At 41.0% G+C, this 21,864-nt stretch overlaps 1 protein-coding gene across 4 annotated transcripts in view; it reads left to right on the plus strand.

Annotated features, from left to right (window-relative positions):
• The window catches only part of PCYT1B (phosphate cytidylyltransferase 1B, choline), a 115,502-nt gene that overhangs the window by 42,919 nt on the left and 50,719 nt on the right, over nt 1-21,864 (plus strand). For 3 of the 4 annotated variants that reach the window (XM_007991319.3, XM_007991321.3, XM_007991317.3), the window contains exon 2: nt 11,053-11,152. In XM_007991319.3, the coding sequence (XP_007989510.1) occupies nt 11,053-11,152 (100 nt within the window). Of the gene's footprint in view, nt 1-10,498; nt 10,575-11,052; nt 11,153-21,864 lie in introns of those variants that run through there. The other variant, XM_007991320.3, reaches the window with a different exon arrangement.

Consider the following 21,864-nt stretch of genomic DNA (forward strand, 5'->3'; position numbering starts at 1 on the left):
GCAGGCAGATCACGAGGTCAGGAGATCGAGACCATCCTGGCTGACACAGTGAAACCCCATCTCTAGCAAAAATACAAAAAATTAGCCGGGCGTGGTGGCGGGCGCCGGGGTCCCAGCTACTCGGGAGGCTGAGGCAGGAGAATGGCGTGAACCTGGGAGGTGGAGGCTGCAGTGAGCTGAGATCCAGCCACTGCACTCCAGCCTGGGTGACAGAGTGAGACTCTGTCTCAAAAAAAAAAAAAAAAGGAAGAAAGAAAAACAAAAATAAACAAACAAAAAAACGTATTTCTCCTCCTCACCCCAGATCTTGCAACTATTATTTTAAACTTTCAAATTTTATTTTTTAAGTCACCTCAAGTCCTTTGGGGAAGGAGTTGGGATATGAATATGATATAACATTGTTACTGATGTTCACTATAAATTCCTTAAGTTCAATTGCCTAAGAAAAAATTATTTAGAATGTGGAATTTTTATCTCTCGGTAAAGATTGTTTTCTATTGTTAATAGCATCTATGTATTTCATGAGTCTAAGAGGTTATTCATGGTAAGTTGCACTTCCATTTCAAAGGTGTTACAATGTGGAAAAAATGGCCGACACTGATTTTAAGATAATATCTATTGTAAGATCCCTCCTACTCTCAGAGATGTTAAAATGTGAGGAGAAATGTGCATTTTAGAATCAATGAAATGTGGTTTTACTTATAGTACTATGAGTCTTCTAGTTATTTGATGTTCACTCACTGCTGTGAGGTTGGAAAGTGGCCGCATGAGATGGAGTTATGGTTTATGAGTGGTCAGTGTTTTAAGGAAGCCTGTATCTCCAGGGCATAATAAAAATTCTGATCTCTGATCACCAGAAAGGCAGTATGTACTAGGCTGACCAAGATGTGAGCATTCAGGCACTGGTTTACTGGTTTACAAAATGAAGTTATTATGTGGGAACTCCAAATAAAGTTGGAAAATGCGTGTTGTTGTTTTTTTTTTGAGACAAGATCTCACTCTGTCACCCAGGCTGGAGTGCAGTGGCATGCAATCACAGATTATTGCAGCCTTGACCTCCTGGGACCAAGCAGTCCTCCCACATCAGCCTCCAGAGTAGCTGGGACTATAGGCGTGCGCCACCATACAGGCCCGGCTAATTTTTTGTAGAGAGAGGGTTTCGCCATGGTCCCCAGGCTGCTCTCGAACTCCTGAACTCAGGCGATCTGCCTGCCTCTGCCTCCCAACGAGCTAGGATTACAAGCGTGAGCTACTGAGCCCAGCCTGGAAAATGTGTCTTTAAAAGACATTTAAGATAATTTTTAAACTGTGCTATTGTTTTGCTTTTAACCAACTTCAAAGTACGTATTCTCAACAATAGAAAAATGGGCAAAGGACAGATTATTCTCTGAAGAAAATACAAATGGCTAATAAACATTTGAAAAATGTTCAATCTTTTTGTAATCAAAATAATGCAAATTGAAACAGCATGCTACCATTTTTTGGTCTATAAAACTGACAAAGGTAATACTCAATGCCAGTGAGATGGCAGCAAGATAGGTGCTTTCATACATTGTAATGTGAGTATAAATGATACAGCTTTTGTAGGAGGTAATTTACCAATACATGTTGAAATGTTCTTCAAATATTTATCTTTAAAATGTTCATACCCCTGATCTAAGTAATTCAGTTTCTAGGCATCTATCATAAGGAAATAATCAGAGGTTCAGAATTATGTTTAGAATGTTATTTATATTAGTGAAATATAAATAATTTAATATTCAATGATAGAGAAGTATTTAAATTACGGTTCTTTTTCAGTGAAATGTTTTACAGCTATCAAAATTAGTGAGGTTGAAAACTATTTAAATGACATGATAAAATAATCATGATATATTGGGTGAAAAAAACTGTCTATCCAGCAAGATTCCAAACTTGTTAATATGTATATATGCCATACCAGAAAGCCTGAAATGAAATATAGAAAGCTAACTATGGTTGTCTCTGGGAAGTAGAAAGAATTATTGGTAACTTTTATTTTCCTCTCTTAACTTTCCCAAATTTTCTATGATATATATTATGATGATGATAAGAAAAAGCTATGAAAGATTGACAATATATTTATTTTATTATTGAGTTTAAAGTCTGTATTTGTCTTTATCAATTATCATTCTCTCTCCTGTGACTTTAAATTCCCCCATTCAACAAATATTCTTAAGGACCTTCTATATGCCAGGTACTGCCTGGTGAATAGGGATACAGCAATGAGTAGACAAATCAAGTCCTTGCTTTCTTAGAGCTTCCCTAACAGCAGGGAGAGACTGAGCTTAAATATACAATGTTTCCTCATCTGATGACCTGGACCTCTCTTCTACCTGCCTCCATGCCCTTAGGTGAATGAGTGAATCTAGTCTAATGGGTTTATATATCACATACTCTGTCAGTTTCTAAACCTGCATCTCTAGTTAGTCCTTTCTCCCAAACACCAGACTTATACATCCAACTGTCTACCTGACATCTCCTCTTGGAAATCTAATAGGTATGTCAAACCAAATCTGTGAGAATGAAATTGTTAATTCCTTGTTGTCCCTCCCACCCCTAGATCTACTCTTCCAGTGTTTTACCCCTCCTAGGGAATGGCAATGCCATCTTTCCAGTTCTTCAGGCCAGCAGCTTTGGAATTATCCTGACTCCTCTCATTCTTTCACACCCTACATCCAATCTATTTCAAGTTTTATATATCCAAAATCTACCCAGAATCTGGCCACTTCTTACCACCTCCACTGCGATCACCCTGACCCCTGCCTCTGTTTTCTTTTGCCTGATTATTACACCAGACACTTCAGTGGTTTTCTTGTTTCTACCTTTGACCTCTTACAGTTTATTCTCAACACATTAGCCAGACGGTCTTATTAAAGCTAAGCCAGATCATTATCATGCCTTGTTCAAAACGCTCTGATGCCCAGCACTTTGGGAGGCTGAAGCAGGTGGATCACCTGAGGTTAGGAGTTCAAGACCAGCATGGTGAAACCCTGTCTCTACTAAAAATACAAAAATTAGCTGGGTGGGGTGGCGCATGCCTGTAGTCCCAGCTAGTTGGGAGACTGAGGCAGGAGAACCGCTTGAACCCAGGAGGCAGAGGTCGTAGTGAGCCGAGATCGCACCACTGCACTCCACCCTGGGCGACAGAGTGAGACTCCGTCTCAAAAACGAAACAAAACAAAACGTTCTGATGGCTCCCATCTCCCTAGAGTGAAAGCCAGTCTTTACAGTGTCCTAAAAGGCTCACACGACTGGGTGCCTCTCATCTCCTTTCTTCCTGCCTCACCTCCAGCTACATCTTTTCTTTTTTGCTCGCTTCCTCCAAGCATACTGGCCTTCTAGTTTTTCCTGGAAGAAGCCAGGCATGTTCCTGCCTCATGGCCTTTGCCCTTGCTGTTTTCTCTGCCAGGAATGCTCTTTCTCCACATGGCTCACTTGATCCTTTATATATTTACACATACATCAACTTCTCTGACTATCCTATTTACAGTGATACCCCCAACACTCCCTATTCCCTTTCCTTGCCTTATTTTTTTCTATAACACGTAATCACCCTTCAACTAAAATACTACATGTTTTATGTTCTTTTTTTTGCTTGTTTATTATCTTTAAGTATTATGAGGGCAAAATTTTTTGTTTTGTTTTGTTCCCTGATGTATCCTCAGAAGCTAGAACAGTGCCTGGCACACCGCAAGGACTCAAAAAGTGTTTGTCTGATGTTAGAAAAATGAATGATGGGTAGATACCACGACAGTAATTTAAACATTTTTAAAAGCTCAGATGAGTTTTAAATATTCCATATACCTGCAAATCATATCATTTAACAGTTAATTTTTGGGTAATAGTTTTTATTTTTCAAAATACTCTTCTTTTCTTAATATAGGCCTCTCTCCCCCACCTCTGCCCCATTTGGGACACCTGAACCTTGATTAAATTTTCTGCCTCTCTGAATTTAAAGAAGAGGAGATATTTCTTTAAATTCATTTTTGCATTATGAACATTGCATGAATGCATTCTCATTTTAAAAATAAAACAGAATGACAGACATATATGGAATAAACAATGAAATCCCTTCATCTCTTCTCCCAAAATATTATCTTCTTCCCAAGAGGTAACCCCAATTAACAATTCAATGTGTATCATTCAAGTCCAGTGCTGTCCAGTAGAACTTTCTGTGATGATAGAAATGTTCTATATCTGCACTGCCCAATATTGTACCCAGTACCCAGTAGTCATATGGGTTATTGAGCACCTGAAATGTGGCTAATGTGAATGACAAACTGCTTTTAATTTTATTTAATTTTAATTAATTATAATTTGAATTTAAATAGCCACATGTGACTAATGGCTACCATATTAGCACAGTTCTAAACTATTTCTTTTTCTTTTCTTTTTTTTTTTTTTTTTTGAGACAGTTTCACTCTTGTCGCCCAGGCTGGAGTGCAGTGGCATGATCTCAGCTCACTGCAACTTCCGCCTCCCAGGTTCAAGCAATTATCCTGCTTCAGCCTTCCGAGTAGCTGGGATTACAGGCATGTACCATCAGACTCAGCTAATTTTTGTGTTTTTAGTAGAAATGGGGTTTCACCATGTTGGCCAGGCTGGTCTTGAACTCCTGACCTCAGGCGATCCACCCACCTCAGCCTCCCAAAGTGCTGGGATTACAGACGTGAGCCACTGCACCCAGCCCTAAGCTATTTCTACACAATTACCTCTCTCTTTTCTTCTTTTTCTCTCTCTTCCCCCTTCTCTCTCTTTTTACTATAAATGACATCATACCAGATAGCATGTATACATACATATTATACATATTGTTTTGTGACTTGCTTTTTGCGTTCAACAAAATGTCTTAGATATCATTCTCTGTCAGTACATACGTATCTGTCTTGTTGTTTTCAATAGTGCCTGTTACTTATAACATGTGCATACCATACATAACTAAATGAAAAAAATGGATATTTCTTGGTGCTGAACCACATACTGGGCCTCTTTTTTCTTCTCTCCAGTGACATTTATTGGTGACGACTTTGCACCAGCTGCCTGATTTAAGAGTCTATATAATCAATGACACAGTCTAAGAATCCAGTGATTCGTGTGTGTTGGGCCCATGGTCAACTATATTATCTATTTTTTTGTGTCCTCTCTAGCTTCAAAAGACAAAATATTCTGATTCCATAATAAATAAGGCTTTAAAAATATGTTCAGAAACAAGTAAATATAAACCTAACAGTATGAGGCTGCTGGATGAGATTTTGTGACGTCTTTTTGTAATTCTGAATTTGTGGTTCTAAAGCTGATGAGTTTCATAGCAAAAGGCCTACCTGGAAGAAGTAGATTCTTTCTGAAGTCCTGTTCTTATCTTTTTTTTTTTTGGCATAAAATGTTCTGTCTTTGTAAAATTCTTTTCTACTAGAGACATTCTTGAGATGGTTTTAACTTTAGTTACTCTGGGTAATTCACTTTTCAATTGATTTCTGTGCGTCTAACATACTTCATCAGCATTTTCTAGCTAATGTTGGAGCCTGACAAACTGTTATAGACACTGTATTAACCAAGGCTCTGTCAAGACACAGATGGCTCACTCTAAAGGTGAAATTTAAAGAGAGTTTAATAAAGGTAGTAGTTATAAAGGTATGGGCAGGGTTTAAGGAAACCTCAAGGAATAGTATAGTATCCTTGGCCTAGAAACAATGGGGAGTTGCCATCCCCCAGACTGGTAGGGGTAAGGGGTGAGTGTGGTTACCAGAATCTCACACAGACAGCTCTATAAAGAGGGCCCCCTCACAGAAGCTGTGAATTTTGGTAAAAGGACAGAACCAACACACTGCTTCCTAGCAGAGAGGAAGCCAGGGAGACAAATACCCTGAACTCACTCTTGTCCTGCCCTCCACTGTTTCGCACACTTCCCAATCCAACTGGAAGCAGGAGGCAGAGATCCCATTGGTGCAGTCATTGGGGAAGCCATACAGAAAAGAGTAGAGGAAAAGCATAGAGAAGGGTAGAAAGAGAGTGGATTCTGGAGAGGCAAAAGGGAAGATATTTATTATCCACATATTCTTTTAGTTAATCCTCACAACAGCTTATCCTCCTTTCATAGACAAGGATACTAAGGCTTGAGAGGTTAAGAACCAGCGATTTGCTAAAAATCAAATGTAAAAATAGGGAAAGGGATATTAAATAATGGAGGTAGGATTTGAACTCAGGTCTGTCTGACAGGATTGCCCCACTGGAGTTAAGAATAGCTTCACTTAAACAAGCAACTCTGCGGTTGGCCTATCACCATCAGCAGTACTGTGCTAAGTTCTGATTGGTTGATTAGCTTGTTGTCTGATTGGTCCAGTTGTCAGTCAGTGATGTACATTGCATAAATGCAGATTCTAGCAACCATTTTTTTTTCACTTAAGTAATATTTGCATTGTCCATTGTCCAGTACCTTATAGCTTTTGTTTTAAGTAAATATTTGACAATGTCCAACTGAAGGGATTCTATACATGAAATGCCCAACATATAATGTCTTCTTTAAAAGCCTGATGAAATGTGGCTTTGGTATGATTCTGTGTCATAGTTTATATAACCAGAACTTGTGTGACAAATAAGTAACATATTCACCTTGTAATGACTGAGTATTCTGAAATCTTCAATTAGGTAGAAAGAAGTTTTATTGCAATCTAGCTCCAAGTCTGTGGTCTGGCAAGGCCCTTGCATATGTGAGGTTCAGGGCACTGGGCCAGGGCTTCTTAACCCTTTATGATCCTTGCTGTCTTCTGCTAAACATAAAAATCTCATGTGCCAACCAAACCCCAAATTTGGAATATGGCTCTCTAGAGGGGCATAGTCTTGTCTTCTGATGATCTTCACCAGTTCAGAAGCTTAGTTTCTATTATTTTCATGCTCAAAAGAGTAGTGGTTTCCCCAAATATGAAATTATTGAAAACTGAACATGCCTTTTCAAACTAATACCTTCTCCCATTCTAAAAGGGTCATTCTTCATTTTAGAAGATTGCTGCTGCAAAGCCAATTCTGTTCCTTTCTTATCTCTCTCCTCCATTTCTCTACCCTCCAAACAGCTAGCATCATATTAAACATATATCATGTGCTAATACACACTACAAAATGTGATCTGGCTGATTTATAATCTAACCTGAGGCTTGCAAATAACTACAAGTAAGTCATTTGACCCGCTTCACTAAGTCTGGGCAAAAATATGGTTACATGTTTTTATTTCTTCAGTTAATTATTTGAGTACCCCCTTCTCTATCAGGAAATCATGTATCTCCTTTTTGAGGTTTCTCCATCCTTATAGTCTAAAAATCCTGAGGGTTTCCTCAGCTCACAGGGAGCCAAAAAGGTAACTGAGTTTGAGGGATCTACCACTGCTGTTGCTTCTTGCTGTCACTTGGTGTCACCTTGAAAACTGGTTCAGTGATGATAATATCTACCTCACAGAGGTGTTGTACAAATTAAATGAGCAAATACATTTAAAGTGCTTAGTATATCAATGGATACGTGGCACTAAGTAGGTACGCAAAGATTTAGCTATTACTTTATGTTATCAGGCCTCAGTTTTATGTAGGGTCTACACCAGAGGATCCCTGGAAGCATTTCAGCTTTGGCAAATGGTGAAGTTAGCTCAGTCCCTGCCCCTCCCAGAAGCCTCTATCTTACTCACATTGTCCTGAAGTTGATGTGGCTCTAGTATATGGAAGAGGCAGAACCTAAGGAGCATAGAATTTTTTATAAAGCAAGTGATTTATTCTGGCTCAGAGAAATAGTTTTTTTGTTTGTTTGTTTTGTTTTTTTAAATTGTAATCTGGGGTGTTTGGACTGACAAAATTTTGTCTCAGGTCACAGGGCTGGTTGGTAGTAGCTGGGCCTTAACCAAAGTCTTCCTGAATGCAGAGCTTGATCAACTCTAGAAGTATCCTGCTGTGCTTTAGAAAGCAATGTTCTGGAGAGCAAGGCTGTGGCTCATTTATTTTTGCATTCTCCCCATTCTGAGCACATTGCTTTATACATAACAAGAAATAGCTCTTCTTCATATCAACTGCTGTTAAAGATAGTCACCTCTGCACACATGCAAACACAAACACATTCACACAAGGCATTCTCTCTGCCTTCCATCTCTTTGTTTCTCCTTCTTTCCTACTTCTAGGCCATAATAATTAAGAACGAAATGCACAGTGCATAAAAACCTTTTCTTCCCCTTTGAGTAACTATTGTTGCTTTACAACTTTCCCTATCCCTGTTTTTATTAACAGATTTCATACCCTCAAGAACACACCGTTCTTGGAAAATGGCAACACTATCTCCTCTTTAATAAACTTTGTGACTAGCACATACAAGATCTCCAAATAGTAATTTATTTTAGGTCATGTGAAAAAGGTTCATTGTGCACATATATTAACAGGTAATGAATCATTAATATGAGCTAATCCCACTTGCCAGTCCATTTACCCAGTTGAGTTGTGTGCTAAAAGTCCATTCATAAGTCAGTTTGCGGCCGGGTGTGGTAGTGCATACCTGTAGTCCCAGCTACTTGGGAGGCTGAGGCAGGAGAATCACTCAAACCCAGGAGAGGGATGTGGCAGTGAGGTGACATCACACCACTGCACTCCAACCTGGGAGACAGAGTGAGACTCCGTCTCAAAAAAATAAATAAAGTAAATAAAAACGAGTCAGTTTGCTTGTTTCTATGGGTAACTGTATTATCTATTATTATATCATATTATATATAATAGTGAATAATAATAGCAGTAAAAATAGCTACAGTTTATTAAGTACCAGGCATGTTACACATATTATCTCTGCTTTTCACAACAGCCTTGCAAGATGAATAGCCCATTTTACAGGTGAAACTGAGGTTCAAATAAGTTAAGGAACTTGCTTTTAAGCACACAAAGTCAAAAATATTTCCTGCCTCAAGTGTAGCTCCTTCTGAAGTGGTAGCGGTGGGCCACTCATGACTTTCCTCACCACATCTGTTGGGCCCCAGGGTGGGCGCCTGACCCAATGCCAGCCAATCCTGGTTAAGGCCTGATTTGAAAAGATGAATTTGGCCAATCAGATTCTCCCTTAGGAATTTGAATTAGGAAACATGGAAAGAGGCAATAAGTTGGTAGGAGGCTAGGGCTGAAAGGCACAATGGAAAGTTGTTAAATGAGTGTTGTGAAGAGAGGCTGAGGAGGCCATGATGGGCCGGCCTATTAGAGCTGAAGCTGTGAGGCAGTGGAAAGCCAGCAGTGGCTTTAATGTAGTGGAAGGAAATGGAGTCAATGGGGGTGGGACAGAAAGGATCATGTGCAGAGCCAGGCTGGTGCAGAGCACTCTCTCTGGGGTCACGTTCTGCCCTTTCCTCCTTTTCCAGTTTTAGTTCCAGGGTAGTCTTAAAAGAAATCCTCCATCCTTTGAGCTAATGTTAGTGAGTGTCAGTTCCCTTCAACCAGAAGAACCAAATTAAAATACATGGCCAGTAAGTGCTGGAGAGGGGATCTGAACCCTGGGTTTGTGGCTACAGAGTTTTTGTTCTTTTCACTGCACCCCTTTGCCACATTACAAATGCCACTGTGGTCTACCATAGCCTATGAGGTCACCATAATGTATCTGAAAAAGAACCAATAGTGAACCCAAGTTTCCTGAATCCTTGTCCCAAGTCTTGGTTTGCTTCCAGAGCCCTGAAGGAGAAAGTGAGGGCTAAGAAAATCTCAGATAACTGGCAGGCCTCCAGACAACATTGAGCTTCTAGGGTGGAAGGGACTGCAATGGGGAGAGGGGATGGGGATAGGGGAGGGATCAGTTCTCGTCAGTGCAGAGAATGGGGGCTCCCCAAGGGCAGGGATTATTGGTCTTATCCCTACTTCTATCCCCAGATTCCAAGATAGTGCCTGTCACATATTTGAATGAGTGAGCAAATGGATAAATAAATGGCAGAAGTGAGTCACAGCCCCTGTCCAAATGTATAGATCATTCTTCAGTCTAGTGTCCCCAGGTTAAGGAACACATCTTAACCTGTCTCCATCTCTAAGAAACCATTGATGCAGCGCTGTGAATAATGTTTACTGTGACTAATCCACTTTAGCTTTAAAAATTACAAAGATGATGTAGTGGTGACTGCGATCACAGCACAGTTCAAAGACTACGAATGGACAATTCTGGATTGCATTTGCCTTGTTTACAAAAACACCGCTTGCTTTGTCTGGAGAGAGTGAGGTTTTCATTTTAAGAGGCTGGCTAAAAAATGCAGGGCCACTTTCTGGGCAGGCTTCCAAGTGACTACATCTTTCTCACAGCGTTCCCCAGAGCCCCAGTCCGAGCTGCCTGGGGCGGGGCCTCTAGCCGCTGGTCACTGTTGAAGCTACCACAGTAGCAGTCATCTGCAGCCTGCCCGAATTACTGAGCTTTTAAGCCTTCCCAAGGCTCAGATAACAGCTTTGGCCTTTGCATTGAAAGAGACATCAGAGTCTGTCATTGGCCAAGCTGGTGTGTGTGAAATATAGGAGATGTCGCACCACGCTTCTGAGTATGGCATTCTTTCCAGCCGAGTCTCCTGGGTGTGGGTGAGTCTAAATGTTTGAAGACTGCCCTCGTTGGTTGTGAAATGTTCGAAGCTGGGCATTGTGACTTTCCAAGGGCATGACTTGGCATATTTCTTAACCCTAATGAGCCTCAGTTTCCTTTTTGTGAAATAGGGATAGTATTATCCTATGCTCTAGAAGGATAGAAGTATCTATTCATCACAGGGGGCTGTGAAACCTAAAAGAGATAACAGCAGAGTATCTCATCTAGTACCTGGCATACTATAGACACTGAAGAGCTTTTGTTATTTCTGAAGCATCCGTAAAAAACATACAAAAAGGTTTCAGTGATGATGCCCTATTTTTATGTCTAACAGTACAGTATTGCTCTGAAAGACTCAGCGGATATATTTGACTTCTTAATCACACCTGTGTAGCCAACAGGAATAAAACTTCAGAGCAAGTTAGTGCCAAAGGAAAGTTCGTCAGACTGTATTCCCTTTCTTTTTCTCCCTTCTAGACCCTGACCGCACCTGCCCCATTTGCTGATGAAACCAACTGCCAGTGTCGAGCACCCCATGAAAAACTGACCATTGCTCAGGCCCGCTTAGGAACACCAGGTGAGGCTGTACCTTTTTTTTCTCAAATGGGTCCTGTCTTGACATTTATAGTATCAGAAAGGGGCCGGGAGCGGTGGCTCATGCCTGTGATCCCAGCACTTTGGGTGACTGAGGTGGGTGGATCACCTTGAGGTCAGGAGTTCGAGACCAGCCTGGCCAACATGGTGAAACCCCATCTCTACTAAAAATACAAAAATTAGCCAGGTGTGGTGGCGCACGCCTGTAGTACCAGCTACTCACTTTGGGAGGCTGAGGTGGGAGGACCGCTTGAACCCGGGAGGTGGCGATTGCAGTGAGCCAAGATTGTGCCACTGCACTCCAGCCTGGGCGACAGAGCAAGACTCCATCTCAAAAGGAAAAAAAAAAAAGTATCAGAAAGGCCCATCATTAAGGAGCAGCACTTGCTTTCAAGCAGAGAGTTGAACTTAGAGATTATAACACAGTGCAAGGGTAAAGAAGGGTAAACACTAGCAGTGATAAACCAGACCAACCAAAGGAGCCAAGAAAAAGATGCATCAGAATACAGGGAGTTTGAGCCCCGGCTTTATCACTTGTTAGTTCTACAGCCTTGGACAAGTCACTAGAAAGATCTCAATCTGTTTCCTCAAAACAGGGACAACAATACCTACCTCACAAGGTTTCTGTGATAACTAGATTCGTTGAAAGTTCCAAAGCATTTTTAAAACCATGAAGGCATATACAAACCTAAGCTACTATAATTATTACCATTCTTTAAAGTATGAATTTTTTAAAAAACATTTCAAGTGTGCCTTAAAAAGAGTGGGGTGTGCTATAGAAATTTGTTCATTCATTCATCCCTTTAGCATTGTGCCAGAGGATGGATAGGGAAGAGATTTGGAAAGAATTATAAGGTACCATCTGTTTTTCAGGAGACAAGACAACTAGATGTGAAATAAAAAACATTAATAGCATGTATGCAGGTGCTTAGGCGTTAAAACCTGCAACACAGATGATAATTGATTCTTAGAGAATGGCAGATTCATTTGGCCTAAGTGATCAGGCAAGACTTCCGGGAGGAAGCAGAACAGACCTTTTAAGAGAAGTAAGATTTGGACTCTGTAGGCAGAAGATGCAAAGGTATTGCAGGCAGGTAGAAGGGGAATAGTGAAGACCCAGAAATAGAGAGCTGTGTAGGAGTAAGTGAGTGTTGTTTTAGTTGGTTGGGATGGGGTGACAAACAAGACTAGTTGAACAGGTAAACTTTAAGCCATTTAACATGGCATAACTCGGCCGGGTGCGGTGGCTCACGCCTGTAATCCCAGCACTTTGGGAGGCTGAGGCAGGCAGATCACTTGAGGTCAGGAGTTCCAGACCAGCCTGGCCAACATGGTGAAACCCCATCTCTACTAAAAATACAAAAATTAGCCAGGCGTGATGGCAGGCACCTGTAATCCCAGCTGCTTGGGAGGCAGAGGTGAGAGAATCACTTGAACCAAGAAGGTGGAGGTTGCAGTGAGCTGAGATCGCACCATTGCGCTCCAGCCTGGGTGACAGAGTGAGGCTCTGTCTCAAAAAATAATAATAAAATAAAATAAAAAGAACATGGCATAACTCAATGGTTTCTAGTTGCCGCTGCAAAAAAAACAAAAAAGCAAACAAACAAAAAAAACAAAAAAAAAAACCCCAACTTGAAAGAATCCATGGAATGAAGAACAGTTTGCCTAATAATAATAATGGATATTTATTAAGTACTTACAATGTACTAAGGTCTTTATATGTATCATGTCATTTCACTATCACAACTCTGTGTGATTAGTAGTTTTAGTATTTCACGGAGGAGGAAATGAAGGCTTAGAGAAGTTGTGAATCTGCACAAGGTCATTCACTAGTAAATGGCAGTGGTTCACACTGGAGCCTGCATTAGAATCTGCTGGAGGGCTTCTTAAAACCCAAATGGGGCCGGGCGCGGTGGCTCACGCCTGTAATCCCAGCACTTTGGGAGGCCGAGGCGGGCGGATCACAAGGTCAGGAGATCAAGACCACGGTGAAACCCCGTCTCTACTAAAAATACAAAAATGAGCCGGGCGCGGTGGCGGGCGCCTGTAGTCCCAGCTACTCGGGAGGCTGAGGCAGGAAAATGGTGTGAACCCAGGAGGCGGAGCTTTCAGTGAGCCAGGATCGTGCCACTGCACTCCAGCCTGGGCGACAGAGCGAGACTCCGTCTCAAAAAAAAAAAAAAAAAAAACCCAAATGGGTGGGCTCCACTCCTAGAGTTTCTGATTCGGTCCAACTAGGGTGGGGCCCAAGAAGTTACATCTCTAACAAGTTTCCAGGTGATGCTACTGCTCCAGGGATCACACTGGGAGAACCATTGGTAAGTGGTAAAGTTGGGATTTGGTCTCAAACCTATTTGTCTTAGAGCTTGACCTCTCAACCATGACACTGTGCTTCCTATAAGAATAGCCTTCAATAGAGTGAAGTGAGAAGCAGAGTAGGCAGAATTAGAAAGCTTTTGTGTGAGTTGCTTTTGAAAAAGGCAAAACAAGGTTGGGGAGGTAGTACAGAGCAGCCAAAGCTGTTGTTCCCAGGCTTCAGTGTACAAAGAATCACCTGGTAAGCTTGTTAAACAAGTAGATTTCCTGTTTCATTCCCTTCTTCCCAAATCTGGGATGGGCCCAGGCAAGGCATCTGCATTTTAAACAGACAGTCAGGGTGATTCTAAAGTTAGTGGTCTGGAGACCACACACAGAAATACCAACCAAGCAATATATCCAAGGGATGCCAAAGAAAAGTCCAGGTGGCCAGCCGGGCATGGTAGCTCATGCCTGTAACTCTAGTACTTTGGGAGGCCGAGGTGGGCAGATCACCTGAGGTCAGGAGTTAGAGACCAGCCTGGCCAACATGGTGAAACCTCGTCTCTACTAAAAATACAAAAAATTAGCCAGGCATGGTGGCACATGCCTGTAATCCCAGCTACTCAGGAGTCTGAGGCAGGAGAAGCGCTTGAACCCGGGAGGCAGAGGTTGCAGTGAGCCGAGATTGCACCACTGCACTCCAGCCTAGGCAACAGTGCAAGACTCCGTTTCAAAAAAAAAAAAAAAAAAAAAGTCCAGGTGGTCATGAAGAAAACAGACTTGACCTAAAGTTAAAGGATGAGCATCAGGCCCAAACTGAAAGGGTCTCTACCTTTCTAGGGAAAGGAAAGGGAAGTAGAACTTACTATATATCTGTATATATCTGCTCAATGTGATGCTGTGTATTATTTGCAAAGACCATATGAGATAACTATTATTGTATCCTTTCTGAAGAGGAGGCAAAGGAGACTTACAGAACTGAAAAGTAACTTGTCAGATGTCCTAGCTGACTGGGTAGAGCTGGGATTTGACCCCCAAGTCCATTTCGCCTCAAACCCCTGCTTTGCCTACCGCAACAAACTCTCTTATGAATCATGGTCCACGGCAGGCCATGGAGCTAAGTGAAAACATGCTCAGACAGACAGTAGTTGTGATCTTCTGTAGTGGCAGGACTATGCCATGCTCACTACTGTTTTATCAGTATCTAGAGAAACACTTGTTGCATACTGTGTGCTCAATAAATATTTTGTGAGTGAAGAATGAAAATTTGGAGGCAAGCGGATCACCTGAAGTCAGGAGTTTGAGACCACCTTGGCCAACATGATGAAACCCTGTTTCTACTAAAAATATAAAATTAGCCAGGTGTGGTGGTGCATGTCTGTAGTCCCAGCTACTTGGGAGGCTGAGGCAGGAGAATTGCTTGAATCTGGGAGGCAGTGGTTGCAGTGAGCTGAGATCGAGCAGCTGTACTCTAGCCTGGGCAACAAGAATGAAACTCCATCTCAAAAAAAAAAAAAAAAGAAAGAAAGAAAGTTTGGGACAAGAGAAGTAGTTCTTCCTCTGGAAATAGAAGCAGAGAGAGTTTGTTCTGGTATTTTGAGCTGGTATCAAGCTAACTGGGTGAAATTGGGCACCTGTGCGTTGCCTACTGCCAAGCAGTTTAAGCAGTAATAAGATGGTGGTGTATTTTGAAATAACCGTGTGGTGGATTCTGTGGAATACAGGTCATTAGAGGGAGAGTGAGATGGAACAAAGATGAACTCCTGATCTTTAGAAGAGAAATTCTGCCCCCTAACCTTAGGTGATAACCCTGGGAAATTATATAAGAAAATCCGTGATGTTGATGAGTACCTAGCCAGGGTACTTCTGTTGGAAATTTCTTTATTTAGAACTTCAAATATCAGGCCGGGTGCAGTGGCTCATGCCTGTAATCCCAGCACTTTGGGAGGCCGACGCGAGCAGATCACTTGAGGTCAGGAGTTCAAGACCAGCCTGGCCAACATGGTGAAACCCTATGTCTACTAAAAATACAAAAATTAGCCTGGCGTGGTGGTGTGTTCCCAGGTGATGCTGCTGCTGCTGCTAGTCCTGGGACCACACTTTGAGTACCACTGCATAAGAGCAACTGTTGGCAGTAGTTAGAAGGAGTGGCAGGGAGATTATCCAATATCGTAATTGTTGGAGCATTGTACTGTTAGCAGAAAAGCTCAGAGAATTTTTAAGAATCTTGCTGTTTGATTACCATTTAAGAAAACAAGAAAAACGTTACTTTTTTGAAGGGTTTGGTCAAGAATTTCAAGAAGGGTTTGGTCAAGAAGGGTTTGCTTTCAAGAGTTTCAAGAAGGGTTTGGTTTCAAGAGTCGTAAGCAATTTACCTGTTTGTGGCACTGTCTTGAGCGTGCCCTCAAAAAAGACAAAACATAGCAGAATTTGGTATTTGATAATGCTCTTCAAGATTAAGTTTTTTGGTGTTTTTTTTTTCTTTTGTATTTTTAGTGGAGCTGCTTTCACCACGTTGACCAGGCTGGTCTTGAACTCCTGGCCTCAAGTGATCTGCCCATCTCAGCCTCCCAAAGTACTGGGATTACAGGCAGGAGCCACTGTGCCTGGCCTAGATTATAGCTATAACTGGACTCTCTTACCATCTCCTACACTAGCCATATTTTGTGACATAATATAATCGCCTAAAATGTGTTTTACAAATTTAGAACTGCCCAAACAGGGGCTGGGGTACAAATTCTAGAAGAGGTAATGACAAACTCTGCCCATACCTCTTAGCTTTTTGACCTTGTTTGTGAAGTCACAAGGGTGATGAAACTTCAAGAGAAAGAGCAGAATAAAGTGAAAAAGCAATCAGAATTGGCACCTTTGGTCTTAGCTAGTCCAGCTGTGGAGCTATGCGCATACACGGTGCTGTATGTATTCCGATGCATGGAGAATCAATCCTCTGTCTTGACATAAAGGAAAAGTCTGGGAGATTGTTTCACAGGCTCCTTTTCATTAAAACTGCCTTTTCCTTTCTTTTCTTTTCTTTGCTTTTTTTTTTTTTTTTTTTTTTTTTTTTGAGACAGGGTCTCGCTCTGTCACCCAGGCTGGAATGCAGTGGTGTGATCACAGCTCACTGCAGTCTTAACCTCCCAGGCTCAAGCGATTGATCCTCCCACTTCAACCTCCCAAGTAGCTTGGACCACAGGCATGTGCCACCATGCCTGGCTATTTTTTGTATGTTTTGTAGAGATGGGGTTTCGCTATGTTGCCCAGGCTGGTCTCAAACTCCTGGGCTTGAACCATCTACCCACCTTAGCTTCCCAAAGTGCTGGGATTACAGGCATGAGCCACTGTGCCTGGCCTTAAACTGACTTTTTTTAAAGGGAATCTCGGTTCTGATTTTCTATTTTCCTTTTCAAAAAGGAAGTTTGTATTATCTGTTTCCACAGTGTGTAGAATTTCCCTGACTACATTTTTCAAGAGCCGCCTTAATGAATCTGCGTTATTCATGTACCATCTGTGATATAATTTACTTAATACTTTTTCTTTATATATACTCTCTGTTCTAAAACTTTAACGTATTTTAAAAAGCAAACATCAATCACAATCATTTACAGAAAATAGTATCATTAGCTAGTATCACTGGCTAGTGATAAGCAGAAGGTAATTGCAAAGTTTATATAAAACTAAATAGTATATACAATAAGTATGTAACTGTAAGATTTTAAAAGCTTAACTTGTGCCACCTTTTTCGCACATCAGTTGTATAAAAAACAGTACTAGTTGCCATAATTACTGGGTGTTTAATAATAGTTTCTGTTTTGTTTTAAAGACAAGAATTCATATCAGCATGTAGTTTTCTAGCAGGTGTCAACAAGGTAGAAGAAAGAGTGGTGAGTTTGATTTGCACCCAAATATCATGGTAAATTGGTTGTATGACATTCGGTAAGCTGCTTAACTTCGCTGAGCCTCCATTTGCCCCTCCATGAAATGATAAGTCTACTTTCACCTGACTACCTCATAGGGTTGATGCAAAGATTAAATGAAATACATATGTTTTGTGAATTGTATGTATTTCTAAGGTACGGTTTAAATGCCTTAAAATAGCCACAATCCAAGCCTTGTTAATAGCCATAATCAAAGATGATCAATCACCCTTTTATTGTTGCTTGAATCTGAAGCAAATACCAAGAAACGCCTAACATACCCCACAATAGTGTGAATTTAAACGTAACGTGGTTGGTGATTGCCTCCTGTTTGGCTGTACGGCAGATGTGTGTTTAACTTTTTAACCAACTGCCAAACCGCTTTCCAAAGCGATTGTACCACTTTAAATTCCTATCTGCAGTGTATTCGCGTTCCAGTTGCTCTGCATTCTCACCATCACTTGGTATGGTCAATTAAAAAACATTTTTTAACCATTCTAGTGTGTATGAAATGTTATCTCATTGTGGTTTTCATTTGTATTTCCCTAATGACTAATGTTATTGAGGATCTTCTCTTGTGTTTATTTGCCATCCTTGTATTTATTTTCTTTGGTGAAATGTCTGTTCAATATTTTTGCTTTATTTAACTGAGTGGTGGGTTGTTCATCTTACTGAGTTTTGAGAGTTCTTCATATATTCTAGATACAAGTCCTATATTTCACAAATATTTTCTCCCAGTCCATGACTCACCTTTTCATTTTTGTAAAAATGTCTTTTGAAGAGCAAACGTCATGAGTCTCACAGGCTGCATTTAAGGTGTCACCCCAGGCTCAGTTCTCATCTGGAGGTTGACTGGTGTTAGATCTGCTTCCAGGCTCACTCAGGTTGTTACTAGAATTTATTTCCTTGTGACTGTAAGATCAAGGGCTCAGCTTCTTACCAGTTGTCGACCAGAGGCCACCCTCAGCTCCTAGAGGCCACCTGCAGGTCCTTGCCATGTGGCCCTCTCCATAGGCCCTTTCACAACATGGCAGCTTGCTTCTTCAAAGCCACCAGTGCAGAAAGAGAGTGAGTCTGTTAGCAAGATGGACTCTTTTTTTCTTTTCTTTTCTTTTCTTTTCTTTTCTTTTCTTTTCTTTTCTTTTCTTTTCTTTTCTCTCTCTCTCTCTCTCTCTTTTTTTTTTTTTTGAGACAGAGTCTCGCTGTGTCGCCCAGGCTGGAGTGCAGTGGCCGGATCTCAGCTCACTGCAAGCTCCGCCTCCCGGGTTCACGCCATTCTCCTGCCTCAGCCTCCCGAGTAGCTGGGACCACAGATGCCTGCCACCTCGCCCGGCTAGTTTTTTGTATTTTTTAGTAGAGACGGGGTTTCACCGTGTTAGCCAGGATGGTCTCGATCTCCTGACCTCGTGATCCGCCCGTCTCGGCCTCACAAAGTGCTGAGATTACAGGCGTGAGCCACCGCGCCCGGCCACCTTTCCCATATTCTACTGGTTAGAAGCAAGGCACAGGTCCCACACACACTTCAAGGGGAGGGAATTACACAAAGGCATGAGCACCAGGAGGCAGAGATCATTCGGAGCCACCTTAATGTCTCTCCACCATGCCACGGATAGTTGTACTCTGACATCTTTTTTTGTTTTCAATTGACTTCTGGTCATTGCCAAACCTCCAGCTTCACAGGTCAGTGGTATCTCACATAGATGCTCTGGAGAGTCACCAGATGCCTAAAAGCATATCCAGAATCTCAAACAAAAGATTAAAACAGATCAATATACAAACTAAAAAGCCATACTCTGTTTTTTTTAAAGCTTTATTATAGAGTATTTCAAACACACACAGTAGAAGAACAGTATAATGAACCTTCCTGTGCCTGTCACTCATACCTAACAACCACTAACCCATGGCCAGTCTTGCACCATGCACACCTCCGTCTACTCTGTCCTCTTGGACGATTTGAAACAAAATCCCAGACTTCCTAGCATTCTGTATATATGTCTGAAAAATAAGAACTCTGGTTTTATTAAACATAATCACTGTATCATCATCTTACCTGAAAAAATTAACAATAATTCTTTGATATCACCAAATATCCAGTGTTCCAATTTCTAATTATCTTATGTCATCATTTATATATAGCTTGTTTGAACCCAATCCAAATAATGTCCATACTTTACGGTAGGATGATGTGTTTTTTAAATCTCTTTCAATCTGCATTTCCCCCTTTCGTTTCTCTTTTTCTTTCTGTCTCTCTCTTTTTTGCCTTGAAGTTTATTTGTTGAAGAGATGAAAGATCAGGGTCCTTTTTTGGCAGGGGAGGGGAGTCCTGGAGAGTTTCCCACAGTCTGGAAATTGCTGACACACCACAATTTTAAAAAGTGAGCTTATTGCAAAATCAACTTTGTAAATACTCTTCAGATTTACTAAATGGCCTTTTTTTCTCAGTAATTGCATCTTCTTTCTTTACTTTTCTTTCCTCCCTGCTTCCTGAATTCATTTCTCTTGATCACCTCTGAATCAATAACAAAAAGTTTTACAAAACTGCCATCTGCTTTCCCCTGGGGTTTATATCTTAAAACAAATTTTCCTCAATTGAATTCAAATTGAATAAGAACATTCAAAGCAAGGCTCCCTCATTAGACAGTTTGTTATTTCAAAGCATTTTCTATTTACTGTGCCTTATTTAGAATACAGTATAATCCTATGAAGGCAATTCTGTTTGTTCAAAATTGTGTATAATTGGAAATAATTGCAATTCCCTATCTGACATAAAGTCTCTCAACTTTTTTTATTAGAGAAATTTAATTTATTAGAAACATTGTACCATCTGAATCTATTAATGTAACATTTCTTTATGTTCCAAATTAATGAGGTTGCATTGCCTCAAGAGATAATCACAATTTTAAATCTAAGTCTTAAAGATCATTCAACAGAAGTTGGCATTGATTTCTGTCTTTTTAGAAAATTTATTTTTATAACATCAATGTAATACATACTATATATATATTTTATTTGAGACAAGGTCTATCTCTGCCACCCAGGTTGGAGTACAGTGGCGCAATCTCAGCTCATTGCAACCTCTGCCTCCCAAGTTCAAGTGATTCTACTGCCTCAGCCTCCCAAGTAGCAAGGATTGCAGGTGCCTACCACCACATCTGGCTAATTTTTGTATTTTTAGTAGAAACAGGGTTTCACCATGTTGGCCAGGCTGGTCTGGAACTCCTGACCTCAGGTGATCTGCCTGCCTCAGCCTCCCAAAGCGGGAGGATTACAGGCTTGAGCCACCACGCCCGACTATTTTTAAAAGTCAGTAGTACTCTTAGCTTATAAAGAAAACTAGTGGTCCCTTTCTCTACCTTCTTCACCCCTGATTCTTATTCCCTGTAGACACTCAACACTTGACAATCAACTTTCCATAATGTTGTTGAAGTCTCTCATCCATTGACATTGCCTTTCTTGTTTTCTCTGTCCTCGGGAGGATTCTATCTTTTTAACTTAACTTTTAACTTTAACTTTTAACTTTTAACTCTTTAACTTTTAACTCTTAGTAATTGTTGTGGTGTTTCTGGGAGAAAGTAGAGATAATCTGTGTGTTCAATTCACCATATTTAACTGATAGTCCTTGTATTTCTTTTTAAAGAACATTATTAGCTCACACCTGTAATCCCAGCACTTTGGGAGGCTAAGGTGGGCGGATCACAAGGTCAGGAGTTTGAGACCAGCCTGGCCACCATGGTGAAACCCCGTCTCTACTAAAAATACAAAAATTAGCCGGATGTGGTGCTGAGTGCCTGTAATCCCAGCTACTCAGGAGGCTGAGGCAAGAGAATTGCTTGAACCCGGGAGGTGGAGGTTGCAGTGAGCCAAGATCACGCCATTGCACTCCAGCCTGGGCGACAGAGCAAGACTCTGTCTCAAAAAAAAAAAAAAAAAGAAAAGAAAAGAAAGAAAAACAACAACAACAACAACAACAACAACAACAACACTATTGTGGCCACATATGTCTCTTTCCTTCTCACTGCAAGAATAAAATATCTCTATGTTGTTTGTAGCCATAGAGAAGAGGTGACAAGGGTGCTTAAAATGCACTTTGATATGAGAAACTACTTCTTTCTCCTGTCATCCATTTTTGAATCCCCTTCTTGGATTTTCACATTCTAGTTCCTTTGTTGAGAGTCTAGAAAGGTGTCAAGGTTGGCAAAATATACGGAATTTTCTATATAAATGTAGCAGGCATCTTCCAGACTATCAGGATGGGGATATAATAGAGCTGCAACGTCCTTCCTCCAACCAGCTAAAAAGAATAATTTTGTGACTTGCTTTGTCTACCAAATTGATGGAAGTCTATACTCAATTTCTCTCTCTGACTTGAAGGGGATGGGTCTTTGGCCTGGCTGAGCAATAGTGTTATCCCAGTCTCCTGGTTCCCAGGGGTGCTGTACTGAAGTGTGTCCCTCTTCCTCTTGGAACAGCACTTTTTAAAGCA

This window comes from Chlorocebus sabaeus, chromosome X, assembly GCF_047675955.1.
Source record: "Chlorocebus sabaeus isolate Y175 chromosome X, mChlSab1.0.hap1, whole genome shotgun sequence".
Taxonomy (NCBI): Eukaryota; Metazoa; Chordata; class Mammalia; order Primates; family Cercopithecidae; genus Chlorocebus; species Chlorocebus sabaeus.